The 22,570-nt window shown below is 41.5% G+C and overlaps 1 protein-coding gene across 1 annotated transcript in view; it reads right to left on the bottom strand.

The window, feature by feature from the left end:
- BCAT1 (branched chain amino acid transaminase 1) overlaps window positions 1-21,724 on the bottom strand; it is a 132,314-nt gene extending 110,590 nt beyond the window's left edge. Inside the window, exon 1 of the mRNA XM_065940316.1 lies at window positions 21,703-21,724. Coding sequence (XP_065796388.1) covers window positions 21,703-21,708 — 6 coding nt within the window. The 5' untranslated portion in view covers window positions 21,709-21,724. The remainder of the gene's footprint in view (window positions 1-21,702) is intronic.
- Window positions 21,725-22,570: the final 846 nt, after the last annotated feature.

The raw sequence follows: 22,570 nt of genomic DNA, 5'->3' as shown, positions 1-22,570 counted from the left end.
TCGATGAATTTGTAGGAGAGAAAGTGGTCTCCCTGTCCTATTCCTCTGCCATCTTAGCTCCTCCTCCGAGTTTCAACTTTAGCATCAGTCCTTCCAGTAAATATTTAAGGCTGGTTTCCTTTAGGATTGACTGGTTTGATCTCCTTGCTGTCCAAGGGACTCTAAAGAATCTTCTCCAGCACCACAGTTCAAAAGCATCAATTCTTCAGCATTCAGCCTTCTTTTTGGTCCATCTCTCACATCCATACATGACTACTGGAAACCTGACTGATAACGAAAGTAGAAAGCAGTCTATGTAGCCCATGCCCATCTCTGCAATTACTGGAGATCCCAATCAATTTGTTTAATTTTTACTCATTCACTGTCAGATTTTATTATAAAACAAACACAAAAATACAAGTTGATTTTGACCAGGTGGCTTTTTGGTCTACCTGTTGGCATGATTATTTTCAATCAGGTATATTGTAACTTACTGTCTCATTTCCTCCCTTTCCTTGACTGGGGAAATTGCCCTTAATTTATTAAAAAATATTCCATTCAGTTCAGTCGCTCAGTCGTGTCCGACTCTTTGTTACCCCATGGACTGCAGGACGCCAGGCCTCCCTGTCTGTCACCAACTCTCGGAGTTTACTCAAACTTATGTCCACTGAGTCAGTGATGCCATCCAACTATCTCATCCTCTGTCGTCCCCTTCTTCTCCCGCCTTCAATCCCACCTAAAAAATATTGCAATTCTTAATAACTTAAAATAACAATGAGAGAGGAGGGAGAGAAACGGAAACCTCCTTCACAAGAGAATGCTAGCTAACGCAAGCTAGAGTGATATAATTAGATCATTCAAGGGATGCTAAATTCATCAGATAAAAGTGACTGGAGAATGAGATATTCACAGTCTCAAAGAATCAGGTCACAGATTCAATTTGAATTAAAAAGGAAGAGGGAATTCCCTGACAGTCCAGTGGTCCAGTGGTTTAGGACTCAGTGCTTTCACTGTTGTGGCCCAGGTTCAATCCCTGGTTAGGCAACTAAGATCCTGCAAGCTGTGTGGCATAGCTGAAAAAAAAGAAAAAAGGTAAAAATATCAAACCAAATTGAAAAAATCTTCAGCTCTTTGGTGATGAGGAAATGACCAAAAATCCAGTTATGGGGGATAGAGGGATAAGAGGAGAATTCAAGGTGATTTATATACACAAGCTTTATGTAACAGTACTGGGAAAACTGAGTATGTTATTATTAATATTTATCCTGAAAATATTTGCTTGAGATTCCAATTAAACATGGTGGAACATATGACCATTTTTGCACAGTCCTTCCAGAAACTCACTGAGACAACAGTCCTTTTTGTTTTTTCGGCCACGCTGTGGTCATGTGGAATCTTAGTTCCTCAACCAGGGATTGAACCTGCACTCTCTGCAGTGGAAGCACAGAGTCTTAACCACTGGATCACACAAGGCAAGTTCCTCAAAGATGTTTTTTAAAGTACAATCCACAGAGGAAACAGCATGGGAGACAAAGCAATAGTACTGAGTGATGTAAACCCGTTCTGGAAGGCAGAAAGCCAAGAGTGGAGAAATTACCAATTCTGCAACTTAGGAAGCACTAAAACCACAGTGCCCAAAGGAGACACTAATGAAAACCTGATCGCCCTCGTAGAAGCTCAGAAAGACTCAGAACAAAGGCACCAGGGACTTTTAAAGGCGAGGCTGAAGTAGGGAGTTGTGATAAAAATCTGCATAACCATTACTGCAATGGCATTAACCCAGGAGAGTACAATCAGCAAACAGTTCATTTTTCTCTCACCACCACCCTCAATCTCACTTGAACCTACCTCCCCATCTGGAGATGACCAGGCTGATCCTATTGTGTTCCAGTCACATTTAAGTATGAGTTCAAGCTTGTTTTCAAGTATTTAAAAGACCCAGAAAGAACTGAATTGAAACTTTCACATCACATTGATAGCTGTTTCTCTCTGAGCAGGCCCCACCTCAACCTCAGGAGCTGGAATGCAGCCTTTTACATTTTGTTTGTTTTGGTTTTTTTTACCACCTTCCTTGTTCTATCTTCTCTCCACTCCCCTGCTGCTGTTTCTACATCCCCCAGGGTCAGGTGTACCAGGAACACGAAGAAACAGGAATAGACTTGCTAGGACTGTTACAATTGCCTCCCACCCCCATCCCCCAGGGCAAATGGTCAAATGCTGGCTCTTTATAAAATCACAGTGCATTTATGGATATGTCTCACACCTGTCTTCTCATGCCCCATCACCAAAAGAGACCTCTGCCCTGCATGTTCTGCCACACCTCCGAAAGGACCCCCACAGCTCTGACTCCAGCATTACACCCTCTAAGCAGGTGGTATAAAGCAGGTCCTTTCCAGGTGATTCTAATATGGCTCTTTTCCTAAGAGTCCACATAGCCCGTGGCATCTTTGCCTCATGAAACACTGGAATTGTAAACTGCATCCTCTGAAGACCCCTCTCTTGACTCTCCCATCACAGGCAGCACCAGTCAGCCAAGTTATCCCAAGGGAGAGTCACACTCTGGCTCTGGTATGTAAGCGCTCACCCATATGAGATTCATATACTCTTACCTCTGGGTCTCCACACCCACCCAGTACAGCCAGGTAACTGCTTCCAAATTGTAGTAGGAAATGAGAGATTTATTCCCTGGAGAAATGGGACATAAGCGATTCAGGCTTGAAGGAATCTAAACACTTTTCTGGGAAAATATGTGAAAATTCACACACTAAATGATGGAACCTTTAGTTCCCTATGAATGTACTGCTAATCGCTCAGTCGTGTCTGACTCTTTGCGACCCCATGGACTATAGCCCACCAGGCTCCTCTGTGGAATTCTCCAGGCAATAATACTGGAGTGAGTTGCCATTCCTTTCTCCATGGGATCTTCCTGATCCAAAGATCAAACCAGAGTCTCCTGCATCGCAGGCGGATACTTTACTGTCTGAGCCACCAAGGAAGCCCAACATAGGCATGAAGTCCTATGCAAATTGGATAATTCTTCCTCCAAAAAACTACATAAGGCTCTGAAAACAGAGCTAGAATTAAGACTAGTTGGGAGTCCTCCAATGAAATAGCCTAGTCACTACCGCATGCTCATAAAACTTTGAAATGGACCAGAGAACGCCCTAAACATGTACACAGAGCTTCCTAGAGGTTTCTTACTGCCCTAAGTATTAAATATAAATGAGGTGCCACTGGTCAACAGATATTTGAGGAAAACCTCCTACATGAAAGGCAACCTGCTTGGCCTCTGCCCTAAAATACAGAAATAAGAGGTGTAGGGGAGGGCTAATACAGACAGTAGAAGAAAAATGGCTTAAATATAATTGTTTTCCTCGGAAATAAAGAAAAGATATTTCATCCATGAAATAACATGATATTATATTAATAATTAGAGAATTTTTAAAGATCTTAGAAATATGAAGACTAAAATTTTAAAATTCAAGGAAAAGCTTGGGAGATAACATTGATAAAATATCCCCCTCCTAAAACTGGACCTTTGGGGAGAAAGTTTTTAATTAGAGAATCAATCAAGGTGGGCTAACAATAAATTGATAGGAATTTAAGGAAAATAAAACAAAGGAAGAGGAAGAGAAGAAATTATCAAAAGATAAATGACCAGAAAATATCCTAGGATAAATAAGGATTCATGTTATCATAAAGTTTTTTGGTTTTTTTTTTTAGTTCTACCAGTTTATTGCTACCAACCCATCTCCCTCCACCCTCGTGCACACATGCTCAGTCATGTAACCCTATGGACTGCAGCCTGCCAGGATCCTCTGTCCATGGACTTTTCCAGGCAAGAATACTGGAGTGGGTTACCATTTCCTTCTCCATATCATAAAGTTAATAACAGATCCTTAATGCTTCTGGAAAGAATAAAAAGAGGTTGCATATAAAAAGGATCTGAAATAAGAGTGCCCCTTGACTTCTCCTTTGTGCCACAGGAAACTAGAACATAACATTGTAATTCCCTTAAAATTTGGATGCAAAAGTCATTTCTAATTCAGAAAGCTGTTCTCAACCAAATATCACTCTAGCCCAATAGTAGAACAAAAGCATTTTTAGGCATGCAAGGAATCAAAACATTATCTCTCATATACTGTTCAATTGGCCACTACTGAAGGATATGTTCCACACAAATGAGGAAGTAAACTAAGAAAGAGGAAGCCACAAGATTCAGAAATCTTGGGACCTTACACAGAGGATATAGGATGCCAAGTAGAAGTCTTCGAAAGAGTTTTACAACTGGCCTGTAGAGAAACCAACACAGACTGAAACAAGAACAAAAAGAGAAGCAGAAAAAAAAGAGTCCGGGGAAAAAAAAAAGGACTGACAAATAAATGGATGCATTTGATCTATGTAAAATTATAGAGGCTATTGGAGAGTTGAGAATAATTCATAATAAATATATAGTAAAGTAAGCAAATGGAAGATACTAAGGCAATGATTAACTATAGGAAAGACAAAAAGTTGTGTAAGAAAAACAAAAATGTCACCATAATAAATTACTTGACCCACAGTGACTTTTTAAAATGGAATTCCATTTTCTGCTCAAATGATCCACTACACTTTGTATAAAATCCACACTCCTTCTCATGGTTTAAAGGAGTATTCATGATGTTTCCCCTCGCTCACTAAACTCCGGGAAATTTAGTAAGCTAACTCTGCTGCTCACCATGTATGGGATGCCACCTCCATGTGGCTTGTCATGGTACACAGGTGGCTTGTCATGGTACACAGGACTTAGTGCAAAGTTTATCTCCCCTGTGAGGCTTTCCCTGAGTAGCCAGTACAACTCAGTACCAGCTTCCCCTCAGTTCTCTCACCATAACATCACTTCATTTTATTTTCTTCCTACTGCATCACTAATTGAAATATTTTGTTAGCCTTTGAGAGGACATTAGAATAAACTTAGTTGCCGTCCTCCAGGGGCTCTTCCCAACCCAGGGATCGAACCCAAGTCTCCTGCATTGCAGGTGGTTCTTTACCATCTGAGCCACCAGGGAAACCATGGATAGAAGGGCTTTACATTTGTTATTTTATTCAGTCTTCACAGCATCCTTGTGGGGTAGGTACTGTTATTTTCTTAATAGATAAGAAAACGGAGGCACAGTTAAATAACTTGTTGAAGATCACTTGAGAGCAAAGCTGAGAATCACACACCAGCAGTCTGGCCCCAGACTGTCTTCAAAATCATCACATTACTTGGCCTTTCCCTACAAGTGCCATGAACTGTGTCAACTGTCCCTACTCTTCCTCCTCAAAGCTCCAAGACCTTGAGAAGTGCCTAAAGCTTTCACAGAAAGGACTCTTCACATGTTCGTTCAAGAGATGCATTACAGGACTTCCCTGGTGGTCCAGTGGTTAAGAATCCACCTGCCACTGCAGGATTCAAGCCTCAGTCTGGGAAGATTCCACATGCTGTGCGGCAACAAAGCCCATCGGCCACAACTACGGAGGCCCACATGCCCTAGAGCCCATGCTCCGCAACAAGAGAAGGCACCATGATGAAAAGCCCACACACCACAACTAGAGAACGGCCCTTGCTCTCTGCAATCAGAGAAAGCCCGCTGGCAGCAATGAAGACCCAGTGCAACCAAAAATAAACAAATCAATATTCAAAATATTAAAAAAAAAAAACTTTATTTAAAAAGAGAGAGAGAGAGAGAAATGCATTACAGTAATCTGAAGTCATCACCCTGAGGAAAATGAAAAGAAGGAGGTGGATGTTTTTCCTCCTTTGCTATTACTTGTATCACTGCCCACATCTCAGCTTTGTTTTCCTTTCAGCACCAATGGTTTCTGGTTCTTCTAGGTTTTGGACCTCTTCCTTAAGAGATTTCTTTCTTCCTGACAGGCTTTGGGTCATTTGGTGGCTCCATTATTTTATTATTATCTCTCCTTTCTCTCTAATCCTGTTAGTTCAGTTCAGTTGCTCAGTCATGTCTGACTCTGTGACCCGATGGACTGCAGCACGCCAAACTTCCCAACACATCACCAACTCCTGGAGCTTGCTCAAACTCATGTCCATCAAGTCGGTGATGCCATCCAACTATCTCATCCTCTGTCATCCCCTTCTCCTCCCACCTTCAATCTTTCCCAGCATCAGGGTCTTTTCCAGTGAGTCAGTTCTTCACATCAGGTGGCCAAAGTATTGGAGCTTCAGGTTCAGCATCAGTCCTTCCAATGAATATTCAGGACTGATTTCTTTTAGGATGGACTGGTTTGATTTGCTTGTAGTACAAGGGACTCTTAAGAGTCTTCTCCAACCCCACAGTTCAAACGCATCAATTCTTCAGTGTTCAGCCTTCTTTATGGTCCAACTCTCACATCCATACATGACTACTGGAAAAACCAAAGCTTTGACTAGATGGATCTTTGTTGGCAAATAATATCTCTGCTTTTTAATATGCTGTCTAGGTTGGTCATAGGTTTTTTCTAAGGAGCAAGCATCTTTTAATTTCATGGCTTGCAGTCACCATCTGCAGTGATTTTGAAGTCCAAGAAAATAAAGTCTGTCACTGTTTCCATTGTTTTGTCTAATCCTGTTAAGACAGTATTAACTCATCTGCTACACAAGGACTGAGGACAAGGTGGCCTCGTCCTCTGGTCTGAGCCCAGGGTGAAATGGGGGTGATGGTGACTGTGTCTTGGGCCAAGTGGATCCAGTGAGTTCCTTAAAGGGCACCGAGAAGACTCATTGGTGGAGTGGCAGGGGAAGAATAAGAAGCTAGAGACCACTCTTCACTGGACCTTTAATCCAAGGAGAAATCCAGAGTGCATACAAGCAAAAAATGATAATTTGGTCCCAAGCGACACTAAGAACATTCCAGAGAGGGTTTACAGAGAGGCCAAACAGTTCAGGTGGCCAGGAAAGGGAGCACTAAGAGTATAGCATCCGTCTCCACTTAAGGCCCAAATGGACCCTAAACAAAGTCCCAATAAAATCAACTCATCCCTGTCTTTTTTCACACCTCACACCACCACCACTCCCAATAATCCAAGCATCATCACCTCTCCTTGCATGTCGCTGTAATCTCCTAACTCAGCCTCAGCTGCCTCACCAAAGCAGGCTTTCCTAATGGTGAATCTCCTCGTGTGAGCATCTTACTTTATAATCTGGAGAGTCTGATAACTTTCTAAACAATCAAAACCTGCCTCCTTGGGGCTTAACAGTTTCCCCCTCAACTTTTCTCTTTCCTCTTGCATTTTATTATCTATAATCAGAAAGAAGAACCCTTCAGACCGTTGCTTAGAAATCTCAACTAAATCTCAGCTAACCACTTCCAAGTTCTGTTTTCATATAGCTATAACCCACAAGTCCACTAAGGTTTCTTCTGCTATATCATAAGGATTTCCTCTGCTTTCCTTGAACGTCTTCCCCAATACTCTCAGAGCCCTCATCAGTAATGCTTTTAATGTCCGTATTTCCAACAACAATCGGTTCAAGACAGTCTAGGCTTTTCTTTCTGTGATCCTCAGATTTCTTCCATCCTCTGTCCAGTGCCCAATTCAAAGCCACTTCCTTATTTTCAGGTATTTGTTACAGTCAGTACCAAAATTCATATTCATTTTCTGTTGTTGCTGTAACAAATTACCATGAAGTCTGTGGCTTAAAAATAACAGAACTTTATTATCGTAGAATTCTGGAGGTCAGAGTTCCAAGTGAAGTGAAATGAAGTGAAAGTTGCTCAGTTCTGTCCAACTCTTTGTGACCCTATAGACTATAGAGTCCATGGAATTCTCAAGGCCAGAATACTGGTGTGGGCAGCTTTTCCCTTCTCCAGAATTTAGATACTAGTCAAATTCTCCAGGGGATATTCCCAACCCAGATATCAAACCCAGGTCTCCTGCATTGCAGGCAGATTCTTTACTGTTCCATCCAGCAGGGGAGCCCAAGAATACTGGAGTGGGTAACTTAGCCCTTCTCCAGCGCATCTTCCTGACCCAGGAATCGAACCGGGGTCTCCTGCATTGTAGGCAGATTCTTTACCAGCTGAGCTACCAGGGAAGCCCCTCCAAGTTAAGGTATAGAATTTGTTTCCTTGCTTTTCAACCTTCTAGAAGCCGCCTATATCCCTTGGCTCAAGGCCCCTTTTCCATCTTCAGAGCAAGCAGTCTAGCATCTTCAAATCTCACTCTTTCTCTCTCCCTCCCTTGTCCCTCTTTCCCCCAACCTCTGCTTCCATTGTCACATCTCTTCCTGTGAGCCTCCCGCCTTCTTCTTGTGAAGACCTTTGCAATTAGATTAATCCAAGTCAGAAAATCAGAGATAAGCTCTCCATCTCAAAATCTATAACTTAGTCACAAAATTTCCTTTACCATAAAAGTTTCAGGGGATTAAGCCACGGGCATCACTGAGAGTTCATTATTCAGCCTACCACACTTACCAACCACCTATCCTAGGCCAAGTATTGGACTACATGTGTTTGCACAGTGGCAAAAAACTGGATATGCTGTCCTGAAGAAATGTACGATCTAGTGGGAGAGTACATCAGAGATCAATCCGCAAACCGAACAGATAATCACATGCATGCGTGGGTGTGTGCGTGCTCAGTTGCTTCAGGCGTGTCCAACTCTTTGAGATCCTGCGGACTTTAGCCAGTCAGGCTACTCTGTTCATGGGATTCTCCAGGTGAGAACACTGGAGTAGGTTGCCATGCCTTCCTCCAGGGGATCTTTCCACACCTGAGTCTCCTGCATCTCCTGCATTGTAGGCAGATTCTTTAGCCACTGAGCCACCTGAGAAGCCCAATCACACCCATAAATAACTGTAAATTGCAATTAGTGCTCTAAGCTGTGAGGTAGTGACATTCAGTCGGAGGCTGGCAGGGTGGTAAGGAGCTAGCTTGAGGGGGAGCAGGGGGAAGGCCTCCAAGGCAAAAGGATCAGCCCTGAAGAAATTTTGGGGGGGTGAAGGAAGCTAGGATGAAGTGAGGCTGCAGAGGTAAGAGTGATCAGAACTTCTGGTGCCTACTAGAGCATGGGGGAGACTTTGGCTTTTAGTCAAACCCTTTTAGTCAAAGGGTTGAGGAGCTTTTTAAGCCAATGAGAGTTGTGATCACTCGGCTTTGTGGAGAACAGACTGGGGTGGGGGTATGGATAAGCTAGAGGTAAACAGAAATAGAAACCTATTAGTATTTACCCACTTAATATCCATTTATTATATATATACCCATATATATTATATACCCATATAATATAAGCCCATTGACTAGAGAGAGTGGCTTGAACTGGGCACATGGCAGCTAAAACGGAGAGAACTGCAGAGATGTAAGATGTATCTTGAACCAAAAACAATTGATGGGACTTGGTATAATTAAATGTCATTTAAAAGTCTGGGATATGACCATAGGTATGGGTGGATTATGAGGAATATTGTGTATTAATGGAGATGAGATGCAAGAAAAGGGAATGGACCATCCATGAACCTTGAAATAATGTGAGAAAAGAGGACTTAGGATGGAAGAGAGAATCAGGAGCCATTGCTAAAATCTTCAGTGGATAAGTCTGAGAGCATGTGATAGTTAAGAGGCAGAAAGAGATGGCACAGATTTCTGGACTGAGCAGTGGAGAGAGGATTTTAGGAGAAGTCTGATGTGGGGACAGAATGGGCAGGGTGAAGGAGATCAACCCCTTCTAACTTGAGAGGGAAGAGTACAGAAAGTGAGCCCCCTCCCCAGGTGACAGAAGTGATCTCACCTGAGGGCTGGAGGGGTGGAAGCATTTAAGGAAGGAGTTGGGGGGCGGTGGACAAGTTTGGGTGGGAGGTTCCAGTTAGGGTTGAGACAAGAGACAAACCCAGAGCACCGGGGGATAGTGAAGAATGGAGATACTGTGAGCAAAGTGTGATGTGGTGAATTTAACTAGTCCCTGGGTTGCCAGTGTTGTGAGTTCTCATAGTTCATTCCTTGAGAATGTTGGGTATGCGGGGCCCTGTATTTACCAGTGGTCTGGAAGAGAGGCCAGGCACACATTTCCTCATGGTCTTTTACAGCAAAGGAATGGGTGATTGAACCTAGGTCCAGAAGTCTGGGGTTGGGTTGGGAAGTCGACCACATATGTGCCTAAAATGCTCCTACTTCCTTGTTCGGCTGGCCTTCTCTCCTGCTTCTGCTCAAATATCACCTCCACTGTAAATCCTCCCTTGACATCTCTGATCAGACTTTTTCAAATATAGAAATGTACACAGTTAAAAGGATCATGGAGATTTTCCTTTAATCTGTATATAGAGAGCTTACTCATTCTTCCCTCCACTAGTTTTTCTGTTTGTTTTTTTTAAACCTCATTCTTTTTTACATCTGTTGGATATGTGGGTGACTGCCAATCTTTTGTTATTACAAACAGTGCTGCAGTAAATTCTCTGGTTTGGATGTCATTTCACACAGGTACAAGTAAATACAAGTCACTTCTAATTAAACATTAACAATGATGTTGAACTATTAAATCTATCTCAGTGTGTGGTTAAGTTCATGTGGTTGCAAAGGATCCCTCATTCCCAGCATCAAAATGTTGTCTTTTAATATCAAATTGTAGACCAATGGGCTACTGTGAATAAATGTTCTAAGAACATCAAGAGGAGGAAAGGTACTTGGTTGCCTGGTGGACTAGCAGACACAAGGCTTTTTTGTTTTGTTTTCAGACACAATGTTAATGTAAGAGGCAAGCATGAAATCATTAAAGTAGCATAAACATTATTGACATAGGATATCCACATATTCATTAAATTACACTACTAATTAGAGCAAATAGAATACAGACCCAAAAGAAAAGAAAAAGAAGTTAATTTTCAGGGAACTTTTATTTATTTATTTATTTTTCAGGAAACCTTTAAATAGTGACTATAGTAACTGGCAAAATTGTTCACAGAAGATTTGAGAAGTCTTGGTTCTTGAGGTATTTGTGTGGAATAGAATTGAAAGCTCGAAAAATAAACTTAAAACAATCCTTATTTAGCAGAAGTAAATGCCTAAGATGACCTAAGAGGTTTTTTTTCTTTCAAAATTCCAGTGTTCAATGAACACTGCCTCTAACTGCCTCTTTTGTTGGATTTGTTTGCCAGGCGCATGCATTAATTAGTTTGCTTAAAAACTGCTTTGTTTGCAACAACAACAAAAAATCCCCATGTTAAACAGTACGGGAACTAGTTAACATTCCTAGACTCAAGACTTGGTTCTAAATTCTAAGTCAGTTCCTTGGGGTGTGGCAGGGACCCTTTCTCTTTACACACTGCCTAAATCTGCAGGCAGTAGTGTTTTAGTGAACCGGCGTTACTGAGTTTGTTTCTTATGATTTTCATGGGTCCAGTTCATATTGTTACGTAGCATCTTTTTGAATGAACTTTTCCAGAAATGTTTTCAATGTATGCTTACAATCTATGTTCAGTGTCACCACTGACACTCTAAAAACACCATTCAGTAGCTGTATGAAATGAATCTGGCAATAGGCATTAAAACATGAGTTTACTGTTGTCTGTGTTTTTATAACCCTCTATATTTTGGTGGTCAATTACAGTTCTGACATCAAATAAATTCTGATGTGGAAAAAATGTATCTACAGTTTGAAAACAAAGAAATATAAAACAGAATCAATGAATCTGAATCTAGGAAGTCCAGAAAGAGGATGTTGATTTAGCTCAACCAGTATCTGTAAAAGCACCACTGATGGTACAGGCTTCACGCAAGAGAGGAAAGCTGAGTGCAGAGATTGTAGGATATGATCAATATCTTATTTCCTGACTCCAAAAGGAGACTCTACTTTTAACCTTCCCATCTGTCATGTTCTTATTCCACTGTAAAACAAGTCACTGCTTTACACTCCACTGTAAAACAAGTCACATGAGAACATGGGGGTGAGCCACATGATGAGTGGCATCATGGAGGGGACAGATGGGAAGAAGGTATAAGTGGGAAGGAAGGACTTTTTTTGAAAGTTATTTATTTTAATTTTGGCTGCTGCTGATGCTAAGTCACAGCAGTCATGTCCGACTCTGCGACCCCATAGACTGCAGCCCACCAGGCTTCTGTGTCCCTGGGATTCTCCAGACAAGAATACTGGGGTGGGTTCCCATTTCCTTCTCCAATGCATGAAAGTGAAAAGTGAAAGTGAAGTCGCTCAGTCATGTCCGACTCTCTGCGACCCCATGGACTGTAGCCCACCAGGCTCCTCCTGGCAAGAGTACTGGAGTGGGTTGCCATTTCCTTCTCCACTGGATCTTTATTTCTGTGCACGGCTTTCTCTAGTTGAGGTGAGTGGGGGCTACGCTCTAGTTCTGGTACACTTGCCTTTCACTGCAGTGGTGTCTCTAGTTGTGGAGACACAACTAGATGTTCCCTTTGGGCAGGAAGTTATTAATGAAATGGGAAACCTAAGCACCCCAAACTACTAAACTCTACTAAGAAATTATGTACTAACCCTGTTTAATGAAATGGCCATGTATACACTTCAAAATGAGATGAAGATCAAATAAATTAGGGTGCAGCTTCCATGAATTAAGATCTGCTCTTGACTATTGTAGAGGATCAAAATATGATATCCCAAAATATGCCACTTTGGGATAAGGCTCTAGAGCACTCAGGTTCAGTAGTTGTGGCTTCTGGGCTCTAGAGCAAGGCTGAGTAGTTGTGATGCACGAGCTTAGCTGCTCTGCAGCATGTGGAATCTTCCTAGACCAAGGATCAAACCAGTGTCTCCTGCATTGGCAGGCAGATTCTTAACCACTGGACCACCAGCAAAGTCCAGGAAGGAAGGAGTTAGACATGAATATATGGAAATGTGAAAGCTCATCTTGAAGAATAGTAAATCCTCCACTATGACCGGAGGAGCACATACACATAAAAGAGAGGATAGATTAGAAAAAGACTTCACGCACTAAGTTAAATTCCATAGACAATGGGAAAGTCAAAGAGGTATGTTGAGTGAGGGAGTGACATAATCAAAATAATGCCTGAGGAAAATTTTTAAAAATTAATCTTGAGACCAACTGAAAGACTTTCGAAATAATTCAAGCAGGAAATAATGAGAGCATAAATCGTTGTTACGCCAGCAGTGGGAAAGAGAGAACATATAGAAACAAATAAAATAGAATCCGTAGAATATGGTATCTGATTGGAATGGAGTGGGTTGAGGGGGATGAGAGAATAAGAAAGAAATGAAAGATGGTTGGAGTTGGGCCAAATATGCTAAGGCAGGGGTCATCTGGTAGCAACACAGCCATATAGATGTTCCCTTTGGGCAGGAAGTTATTAATGAAATGGGAAACCTAAGCACCCCAAACTACTAAACTCTACTAAGAAATTATGTATTAGCCCTGTTTAATGAAATGGCCATGTAAACACTTCAAAATGAGACGAAGATCAAATAAATTAGGGTGCAGCTTCCATGAATTAAGTTCTGCTCTTGACCATTGTAGCAGATCAAAATATGACATCCCAAAATATGCCACTTTGGGATAAGGGTTATTTTAAGCTGAAGGCACAAGAGAGTCAACAGACACAGCAGGAAGCCTTCCTGGAGCCTCCCTTTCACTGACTAAAAGTAGAAACATCTGAGAAATGAGGACTGCCCAAGTCTTCTCTCCTGCTGAAGCTTTACAGCCCCAAAGGAACCAGAAAGTCAGTGCTGAGATGGACCTGAACAAACAAGTCTCACCCCCATTAGTATCCCTTGTATATTTACCTCCCCACAGATTGCTGCCTTTGGAAATCTAAAACATTTGCCTTTGCCTCATCAGTTCTCTACAAAGGTGTTTTTCTTTCTTAGGATGTTATATAAACCCACATTCTAACCACCCTGTGAGTTAGTCATCACTGAGTTTCTCCTGTATGTATGCAAGCTGCAGAGATAATCAACGGTTCCCCTCTTCTTACACTGTCTTTTGTCAGCCTAATTTGCAAAACACCAAAAATTAACCTAAAAGATAGAAGAAAATGTGTTTTCCTCTCCTACACTCTACACCTTGGGTCTTTATGAGATAAAAGAGAAAGCAGAAACTGATAACATGTACGGTTAAAAAACAAAGAAAATATTGGTTGTCTTTCTGTTTGGTCTAAAGACAGACATTTTCCTTTTTAAGAAAAATTGATTTATTTATTTGGCTGTGCCAGGTCTTAATTGTGGCATCCAAGATCTTGCATCTTCGTTGCAGCATGCGAGATCATTTAGTTGTGACATCAAATACTTAGCTGCAGCAGGTGGGATCTAGTTCCCTGACCAGGGATTGAACCTGGGACCCATGTATTGGGAGCTCAGAATCTTAGCCACTGGACCACCAGGGATGTCCCTAGAGGCAGATATGTTTGATATTCAAAGAGCAGTATGGAACTCTTGCTTATATTTCTAGCTGATTACAGGAGCAAGAGCCAATAACTCTCCACTGCTGTAAAAACTAGGTTATTTCAGCATTTTGCCACCAGTCTCCCATGCTATATGGACTACACTGTCCTGATTTTAACAACAAATAATTTAGATATAAAGTTTTGTGCCTATATATATTTGTACTTTTTGTTGGGGGAGATTGTACATTCTTCTAAGATTTATAAAGTGGTGTGAGACCGCAAAAGGATTAGAACACCAGTGAAGGAGATAGCACACTGGACTAGGAGTCAAAATATCTAGTTCCTCATCATGTTGTGCTATTTATGGTCTTAAACAATTTAAGTAAGTTTTCTGATCTTCATTTTCCTTATCTGTAAAGTAGGAGTTAATAATATAATTGTCATGCTTTCCTCACATGAAGATTTTGAGGTTACAATTCAATGTTATGTAACTTATACAGCATTCAGAAATGTAAAGCATCTCTACGTTTGTTAAACAAAGAAGTCCTTCTCAAAACCTGGATGTGTTTCCTCTATAAACATCAAAACTAACCTTGCAAGTATACAGACCATTCACCAACCATGAAATTCCTCATAATGCATTATTATGCTTTCCCAAGCAGACCTTACAACTCTTTCATCTTCAAAGTTCAAAGAAACATTCATTGTCATTACAGATTCCTGCACTAATATCTAGCACTAAAATCCAAACAATACAACTCTGAATCTAAGTCACCTAAAATGAAATGAAAGGTACTAGGCAAAACTGCCCTTTACCATAGTGATGGAATGTTAACAACTGCTGAGTGATCACCGTGTGCAAATCCATACTTGGCCTTAAACCCAAATTCCATGAAGGTCTTTGTTGGTCACATAAGAGACATTCGTGGCATGTTTGGCCTAGAACATCCCAACAGGTGCCCCTTATATCAAGATTTATAAGGAGTCAGAATTTGAACTTTCATGTCCTAGAATTCTTAACCATTTCCAGTCAAAATAGCAAAATCATTTCTCAGACAAGGGGTGAGACTGTATATGCAATTGGTCACATATTCAGGTCCACATAGCAAAATAAAAAAAAAGCAATGAATTTGTTTTTTCAGATGAAAAATAGAGCTGTTAATGTAACTAGCCAAATTTTACATATATTTCACAATTTTTCAATCACAAAGAATCACATGTTTTCAGTACAACTCTTCCAGACCTTTGCTTATTGTAATGTAATTTCCTCTATTTTTTTTTAACTTGTCTTCCTTTTTCCTTTCTTCTTGACCTTTTCCCTATATTTCCAGGGTGTGATTATCTCTTTCTTTAACATTTTCTTTCTCCCATTAATCATTGAACATGAGAGAAATATTTTGCAAAGTGGTTTTTCCTACAAAAAGGGCATGGCCTATATATGACAATAGGAAAATATGTATATGCTATGCTATATTAATAAACTGATCTAATTTCTAAGTTATTTTAAGGATATAAGTACTCAATTTCTAGAGGTAATTCAGCCTGTAGACTTGAGAAGACAAATGAGAAGCACAGGTGCAGTTGACACGTGAACACTTGTGTGTGATACAAAAGACTTTCTGCTTTGGCTTCATACTCACTGTTGATACTGTCAATCATAGACTAGATCTTATGATAAGAATGTTTGCAATTGCAAAGTTAGGTTTAAGAATCAGAGCATCCCCAAGACTCCATTTTAAAACATTTAAAGCACGTTGTACCTTAAGTTGATGTTATACAGTGTCCAATTTTAGTGGACTTAGTTGAATGACCACTGACCTGTATTACCAAATGGGCTGCAGAGGCTCAGGAAAGCCCATCAGTAGGAATTTTTACCATATGTCACTTTAAGTGTTTAGAGCATTTGGACAGCTGTTAAGGGGATAAAGTTACGACACAAAGACTGCCATATTTACAACTGTAAAATGAGCAGGTTGGCCACGGTTTCCTCCTGTGCTCACAAAGAATGATAGTATTATATAGAAAGTAGAAGATGCCTGGGATAATGATGTCCATCTTGGAAGCTACCAGATTCTCATTCTAATATGGTAACCAAATCCCCTCAGGCATAATAAGGCTGACCATTCCACTAGGTTTGTCTAGAGTGGCATCTGTTAGAGGAATAACAGTTGCCAAGCCTAAAATAAGCTAGAGAAAGCCCTTCATTTTCATCTTCTTACCCCCACTGAGAATCAGACAACCTGAAATCCCCAGAGATATAACTAAACCAAACACACGAGGTACCCACAGTTTAGAAATAATTCTTCATTTATGCACAGAAATAGCCTACTCATAACCCTAGACCTCCCAGTTTATACTACCCAGATGTGCCCTTCTTTAAAAAAATTTAAAACTTTAACTAAATGATCCAGGAGAACAGAAAAGGGAATTCTCTAGCCCCAGACCCACGATCAGCAAAGTCCAAAAAGAGGAAGAAAGACTCCAGCAACAACTCACTGAAAAGCCACTGACTCTGTTTATTATGGCCCTCCCAATGTCCATTTCCTCTCTGTAAAGACTTCTCCCCTTGCTATGCAGAGACTTGCTGTGTGTGGCTGGCCTTGGTTCAGTTCAGTTCAGTTCAGTCGCTCAGTCGTGTCCGACTCTTTGCGACCCCATGAATTGCAGCACGCCAGGCCTCCCTGTCCATCACCAACTCCCGGAGTTTACTCAAAATCATGCCCATTAAGTTGGTGATGCCATCCAGCCATCTCATCCTCTGTCGTCCCCTTCTCCTCCTGCCCCCAATCCCTCCCAGCATCAGGGTCTTTTCCAATGAATCAACTCTTCGCATGAGGTGGTCAAAGTACTGGAGTTTCAGCTTCAGGATCAGTCCTGGAACACCCAGGACTCCTTTAGGATGGACTGGATGGATCTCCTTGCAGTCCAAGGGACTCTCAAGAGTCTTCAACACCATAGTTCAAAAGCATCAATTTTTCAGCACTCAGCTTTCTTCACAGTCCAACTCTCACATCCATACATGACAACTGGAAAAACCATATCCTTACAGACCCCAAATTTTATTTTATTTTATTTTTTTTGAATGAGCATTCAAACTTGCAATTTATTACAGAAATGCCTATTAAAGAAGTTAAAATAATAGCCCTAACAAAAGTGCCTTTTACTCCCATGAAAAAGCATTTCTCTGAGGGACAGTATCTCAGTGTGGTTTTTTTTAGTTTTTTTTTTTTTTCATTTGTTTTTATTAGTCGGAGGCTAATTACTTTACAATATTGTAATGGTTTTTGCCATACATTGACATGAATCAGCCATGAATTTACATGTGTTCCCCATCCCGATCCCCACTCCCACCTCCCTGTCCATCCCATCCCTCTGGGTCTTCCCAGTGTACCAGGCCCGAGCACTTGTCTCATGCATCCAACCTGGGCTGGTGATCTGTTTCACCCTTGATAATATACATGTTTCGATGCTGTTCTCTTGAAACAACCCACCCTCGCCTTCTCCCACAGAGTCCAAAAGTCTGTTCTGTATATCTGTGTCTCTTTTACTGTTTTGCATATAGGGTTATCATTACCATCTTTCTAAATTCCATATATATGCGTTAGTATACTGTATTGGTCTTTATCTTTCTGGCTTACTTCACTCTGTATAATGGGCTCCAGTTTCATCCATCTCATTAGAACTGATTCAAATGAATTCTTTTTAATGGCTGAGTAATATTCCATTGTGTATGTGTACCACAGCTTCCTTATCCATTCGTCTGCTGATGGGCATCTAGGTTGCTTCCATGTCCTGGCTATTATAAACAGTGCTGTGATGAACATTGGGGTGCACGTGTCTCTTTCAGATTTGGTTTCCTTGGTGTGTATGCCCAGGAGTGGGATTGCTGAGACCTCAAATTTTAATTCTCTGCTCACCTCCAAATAAACCCATCTGTGTCAGAGAAATATTTGCTGCAGTCTATTTGTTTTAGGTCAACCCTTCCCTGGTCTATTATCTTGACATCAGAAATAATGAACTTAAGGGGAGCAGAATAGACCACCCCCAAAATATGCCTCTTTAGCATAAGGGCAATTTTGAGCTGATCATTTTTGAAAAGCTGTAGACACAAAAGAATATCTGAAAACAGAGTAGAAGTTGCATTTATAAGGGAAATCTCCATTTGGTAGGGTGTCTCCCTCTCTGTATCAGGAAAGGAAGGATAATAAAATCTCTAGAAACTCTTAACAAGGAGAAGGTACTGACTTAAACGTGCAATTTATTCCTGTTTTCTGTGTGTTGTTTGATAACCTCCCATAACTAGCTTGCCCCAAACCTCAATATCTGTCTTTAGTCTTTAGCTGAAGATGATATTTAAAGTGGTAGCTTGGATCATTTCAAGGAGTTACTCAAGTTTTCCTGGATATCTTCGATGTACACAGGAGGTATACATGTTATTAAACTTGCTCAGCCTGACTCCTCCCCCACTAATCTGTGTTTTATTATGGGGATGTTTCAGCCAAGAGGGCTTCTCTGGTGTCTTTGTGGTAAAGAATCCACCTGCCAAAGCAGGAGATACTGGTTCAATCCCTGGGCTGGGAAGATCTAGAGGAGGAAATGACAACCCACTTCAGTATTCTTGCCTGGGAAATCTCAGGGATGGAGGAGCCTGGTGGGCTACAGTCCATGGGATCACAAAAAAGTTGGACACAACTCAGTGACTAAACAACAGTTTAGCCAAGAATTGAGAAGTATAGAGGGAGAATTATTTTTCCTCCTCTATAGAGCTAAAAGTCCTGACCTGAGCTAAGAGATAACATCTGAAATTATGAAAATAATTGGGAGATACACAATTACTGAAAGAAACCATAACTTGATATTAATTCTTTGCATAAATCTCTAATAATCAACTATTTTCAGCTTTCTTCCACAAGATTTTAAGCCCATTTCAAATATTTAGACCTTTTTATTCAATGACCCAACAAGCAAGAGAAATTCTTGCATACAAATGGAAGTTTTCTTTTTTTTTTTCCATTTATTTTCATTAGTTGGAGGCTAATTACTTTACAATACTGTAGTGGTTTTTGTCATACATTGACATGAATCAGCCATGGATTTACATGTATTCCCCATCCCGATCCCCCCTCCCACCTCCCTCTCCACCGGATCCCTCTACGTTCGCCTGACAAATGGAAGTTTTCTTAACTCACCTTCCTTTCTCCCTATAGTTCTAAAATCAGATGAAATTATTTATTGCAGAGACTCTCTAAATGAAATACTGGCCAAAATGAAACTCTCATCCTTTGTTCTTGCTTTTTCTTTTTTTCTCACCACCTCAGGTTCTACCAAGGCCCTTTGTTAGGCTGCTTAACCAGCTGCACTTCTCTGAGCCTGGCCTGAGGGGCCACATCCTGGGTCTGGAATGTGAATCCCCACCCGCTCCCCGCCAGGCCTCTTGTTTGGCCCCCTGCACACACACAAACAGCCCTCTTCCTTCACTTAACCTGACAAAGACTTCTTGTCTCTGTCCTTTTAGATACGCGTCATCTCCACTTTCATTCAGTAAATTATAATAGGTACTTCATACTTTTATACACATCTTATTCAATGTATATGGAATTTTTCTCACTCAGTTGCTTGTTCTGTTTGTGTCCATCTTAAAATAACAGCTCCCAGGCAAGACTATGCCTGGAAAATTATCTGAGGACAGAACTTATCAAGGGCTTCCCAGGTGGCTCAGTGGTAAAGAATTCGCCTGCCAAACAGGAGATACGGGTTCCATCCCTGGGTTGGGATGATCCCCTGGAGAAGGAAATGGCAACCCACTCCAGTGTTCTTGACTGGCAAACCCCATGGACTGAAGAGTCTGGTGGGCTACAGTCCATGGGGTGGCAAAGAGTTGGACATGACCTGGTGATTAAGCAGCGGCAGCAGCACAGCAGATCTTATCATGGTGCCGTGTGCAAATCACATTTCTTAAAAGGATGATTATGATAGAAACACTGAGGGAAAAGGTGAGTAGAAAGGTTTTTGAAATAATAAAAACAACTTAAAGGAACCTTACATACGCCTTAGACCATGCCTAGGTCACATAATCATTTCTTTCTTAATCTTAGTAAACTATAAGAAAACAGACATGAGACTATTTGAAGAGATCCTCCAGTTTCCTGTGTAAAGGGCCGGGGGTTTTATACTCATGCTAAAGCACCCATGAACTTACAAAAAGGCATAATCCACTAAGTTCCACCTGGGACAGGGGAAAGCTGAAAAGTAAGACTGTTTATCCTCATAATTTTCTCTTTTTACTCACTAATTCGATGCTCAGAGTATATTTTTCATCTGAAATTGACAGACATGAGCAAGTCAGAAATCTCTAGAGACTTTTTTCGACACAGAACATTTGCATGATCCCTTTTAATACAGAACTACATTTTCCACTCATTCCCTGCTTAATCAGAGTGGAGATTTTTGTTTGGTGAGAAGACACCATTGATACATCCTTTCTTGTAAGCACAGTTGTAGACTGGGATGGGTGGTGGATAAGCCCAGTCAGCAACTGTACTTAACGCTCTCCCAGGAAACTCTGAACTGTGGCCTTTTTTCTCCTCAAAGTTCAGACTGTATATAGGACTCGCCTACTTCCAGGATATTGGATAGCAACAGTACTTGCCCATGCTTCGCTTTTCTTTAAAAAAAAAAAAAAAAAAAGCTACTCTTCAGTTTTATAAATAATTGCAGTTTTCCAACGTGGGAAAACAGAACTCTTAAAAGGGTTCATTTCTACACCTTCCTAAGTAAGAAGCAGCTAGGCGCTTTATCTTTGATTAGCATAAGAATAAAAGTCACTAGGGTGCTCTTGAATTTAAAAAAAAATGCCCTTAGGCTTATTTGATGATTTGTAACTCCTAGAAGCTTGAATTTCCACAAGGAACAGAATAAGAGGAGACTTCTGTTTTAAATAGAGATGGAACAACTTCCTTCCATCTCCCACCGTCACTTAGTTCTGAACCTCTGTAGTTTACAGCCAGCAAAAATCCGCCATGTACCACCAGTGACACCCCCAGACCTCTTCAAAATCCCCCACCTCCTGTGCATCTCAGAAATTGAGAAGAGCTTCCTCTCCCTTTCCGGACTTCAAAACAGGCAGGGGAAGGAGCTGCGTGCTGCCTTTTATCTCGGTTCACAAATAAGCTGTGAAAAACCTTGAGGCGGCTCATCCTGTGAGGGGTTGAGCCGAAACCTTAAGAGAAAAATGAAGGGAAGGTCCGGTCCGAGCTTCATTGATAAGGAAGATGCTGCAAGCGTTTGCATGGCAACAACCCAGGCGGTTCTTCCTCCATCCCCTGTCTGCCAACTCTGAGGAATCGCGGGCTCAATTCATACACACGTTGTTGTACAAGCACAGTCAGAAATCAGAAGCGGTTACCTTCATCGTGGGGCCAGAGCTCGAACACAGCACCTAGAGGTGAGGCGAGGCAGAGGCGCTGCGTCCCGGGGAAGCGGTCCGGCTGGCAGCGGGCACACGTAGCGGCCGCGTCGCAGACTGGCCCGGGCAGCGGAGTCTGCTGGCTCTCCGGCAGATTGCATCAGCAAGAAGAATCTTGAGGCTGTGTTTCCCCCACACTGCCCCCAGAGGGTAGCGTGTCTTCCAACACGAAAATTCCTCCCCGGTACCCAGCTCAGACCCTTATCCAGCGCTCAGCTCACCCCTGGGGTTAGAGGAAGATGCTAGCGTTTCAAACACGTTACCCTTGGATTAGTGCCTGGGCGTGTGTGTATCTTTGATGTGAAAATGTAGCATGTCAAGGAGGAGGAAACAAAACAAAACAAAACAGATCACAGACCTTGATTGCCGTTCCCTCCTGAGCCGCCTGCCCACCTGACTTCCGACTCTCCCCAGAGCAACTTTCCCGCATGCCCCTGCTCAAAATTATATAGTGGATCCCCGACATCTAAAATAGAAAAATTTAAATGTTGTTTTTTGCACAGTAGGGAGAACATGCATGGTTTTTGAGAGTTTGCCCAATCTCTATTTCTCCCACCTCCTTCCTCTAGTCCCACAGTCCCTGCTCAAACTTTTTTATTTCTGGTCAATTTCTTTTGTACCTGGGAAAATCATTTTAATTAATTGACTGAACATGTGAAATTCTTTCTGATTTGAACATTGCCTGCTAGACCAGTTCATCCTCTCTGGGTCCTCTCTTGTCTTCTATAGGAAAGCTCCAGCATTGCTACTTCTCCAGATCTCAGGTCAGGCTCCAGGATTTTTGCTTAAATGCCCTCCTCGTTGACCG

The sequence above is a fragment of the Muntiacus reevesi genome, chromosome 1, assembly GCF_963930625.1.
Source record: "Muntiacus reevesi chromosome 1, mMunRee1.1, whole genome shotgun sequence".
In the NCBI taxonomy this organism is placed as follows: Eukaryota; Metazoa; Chordata; class Mammalia; order Artiodactyla; family Cervidae; genus Muntiacus; species Muntiacus reevesi.
Note: the sequence above shows the minus strand (reverse complement) of the source record. Positions and strands in the feature narration are given on the sequence as shown.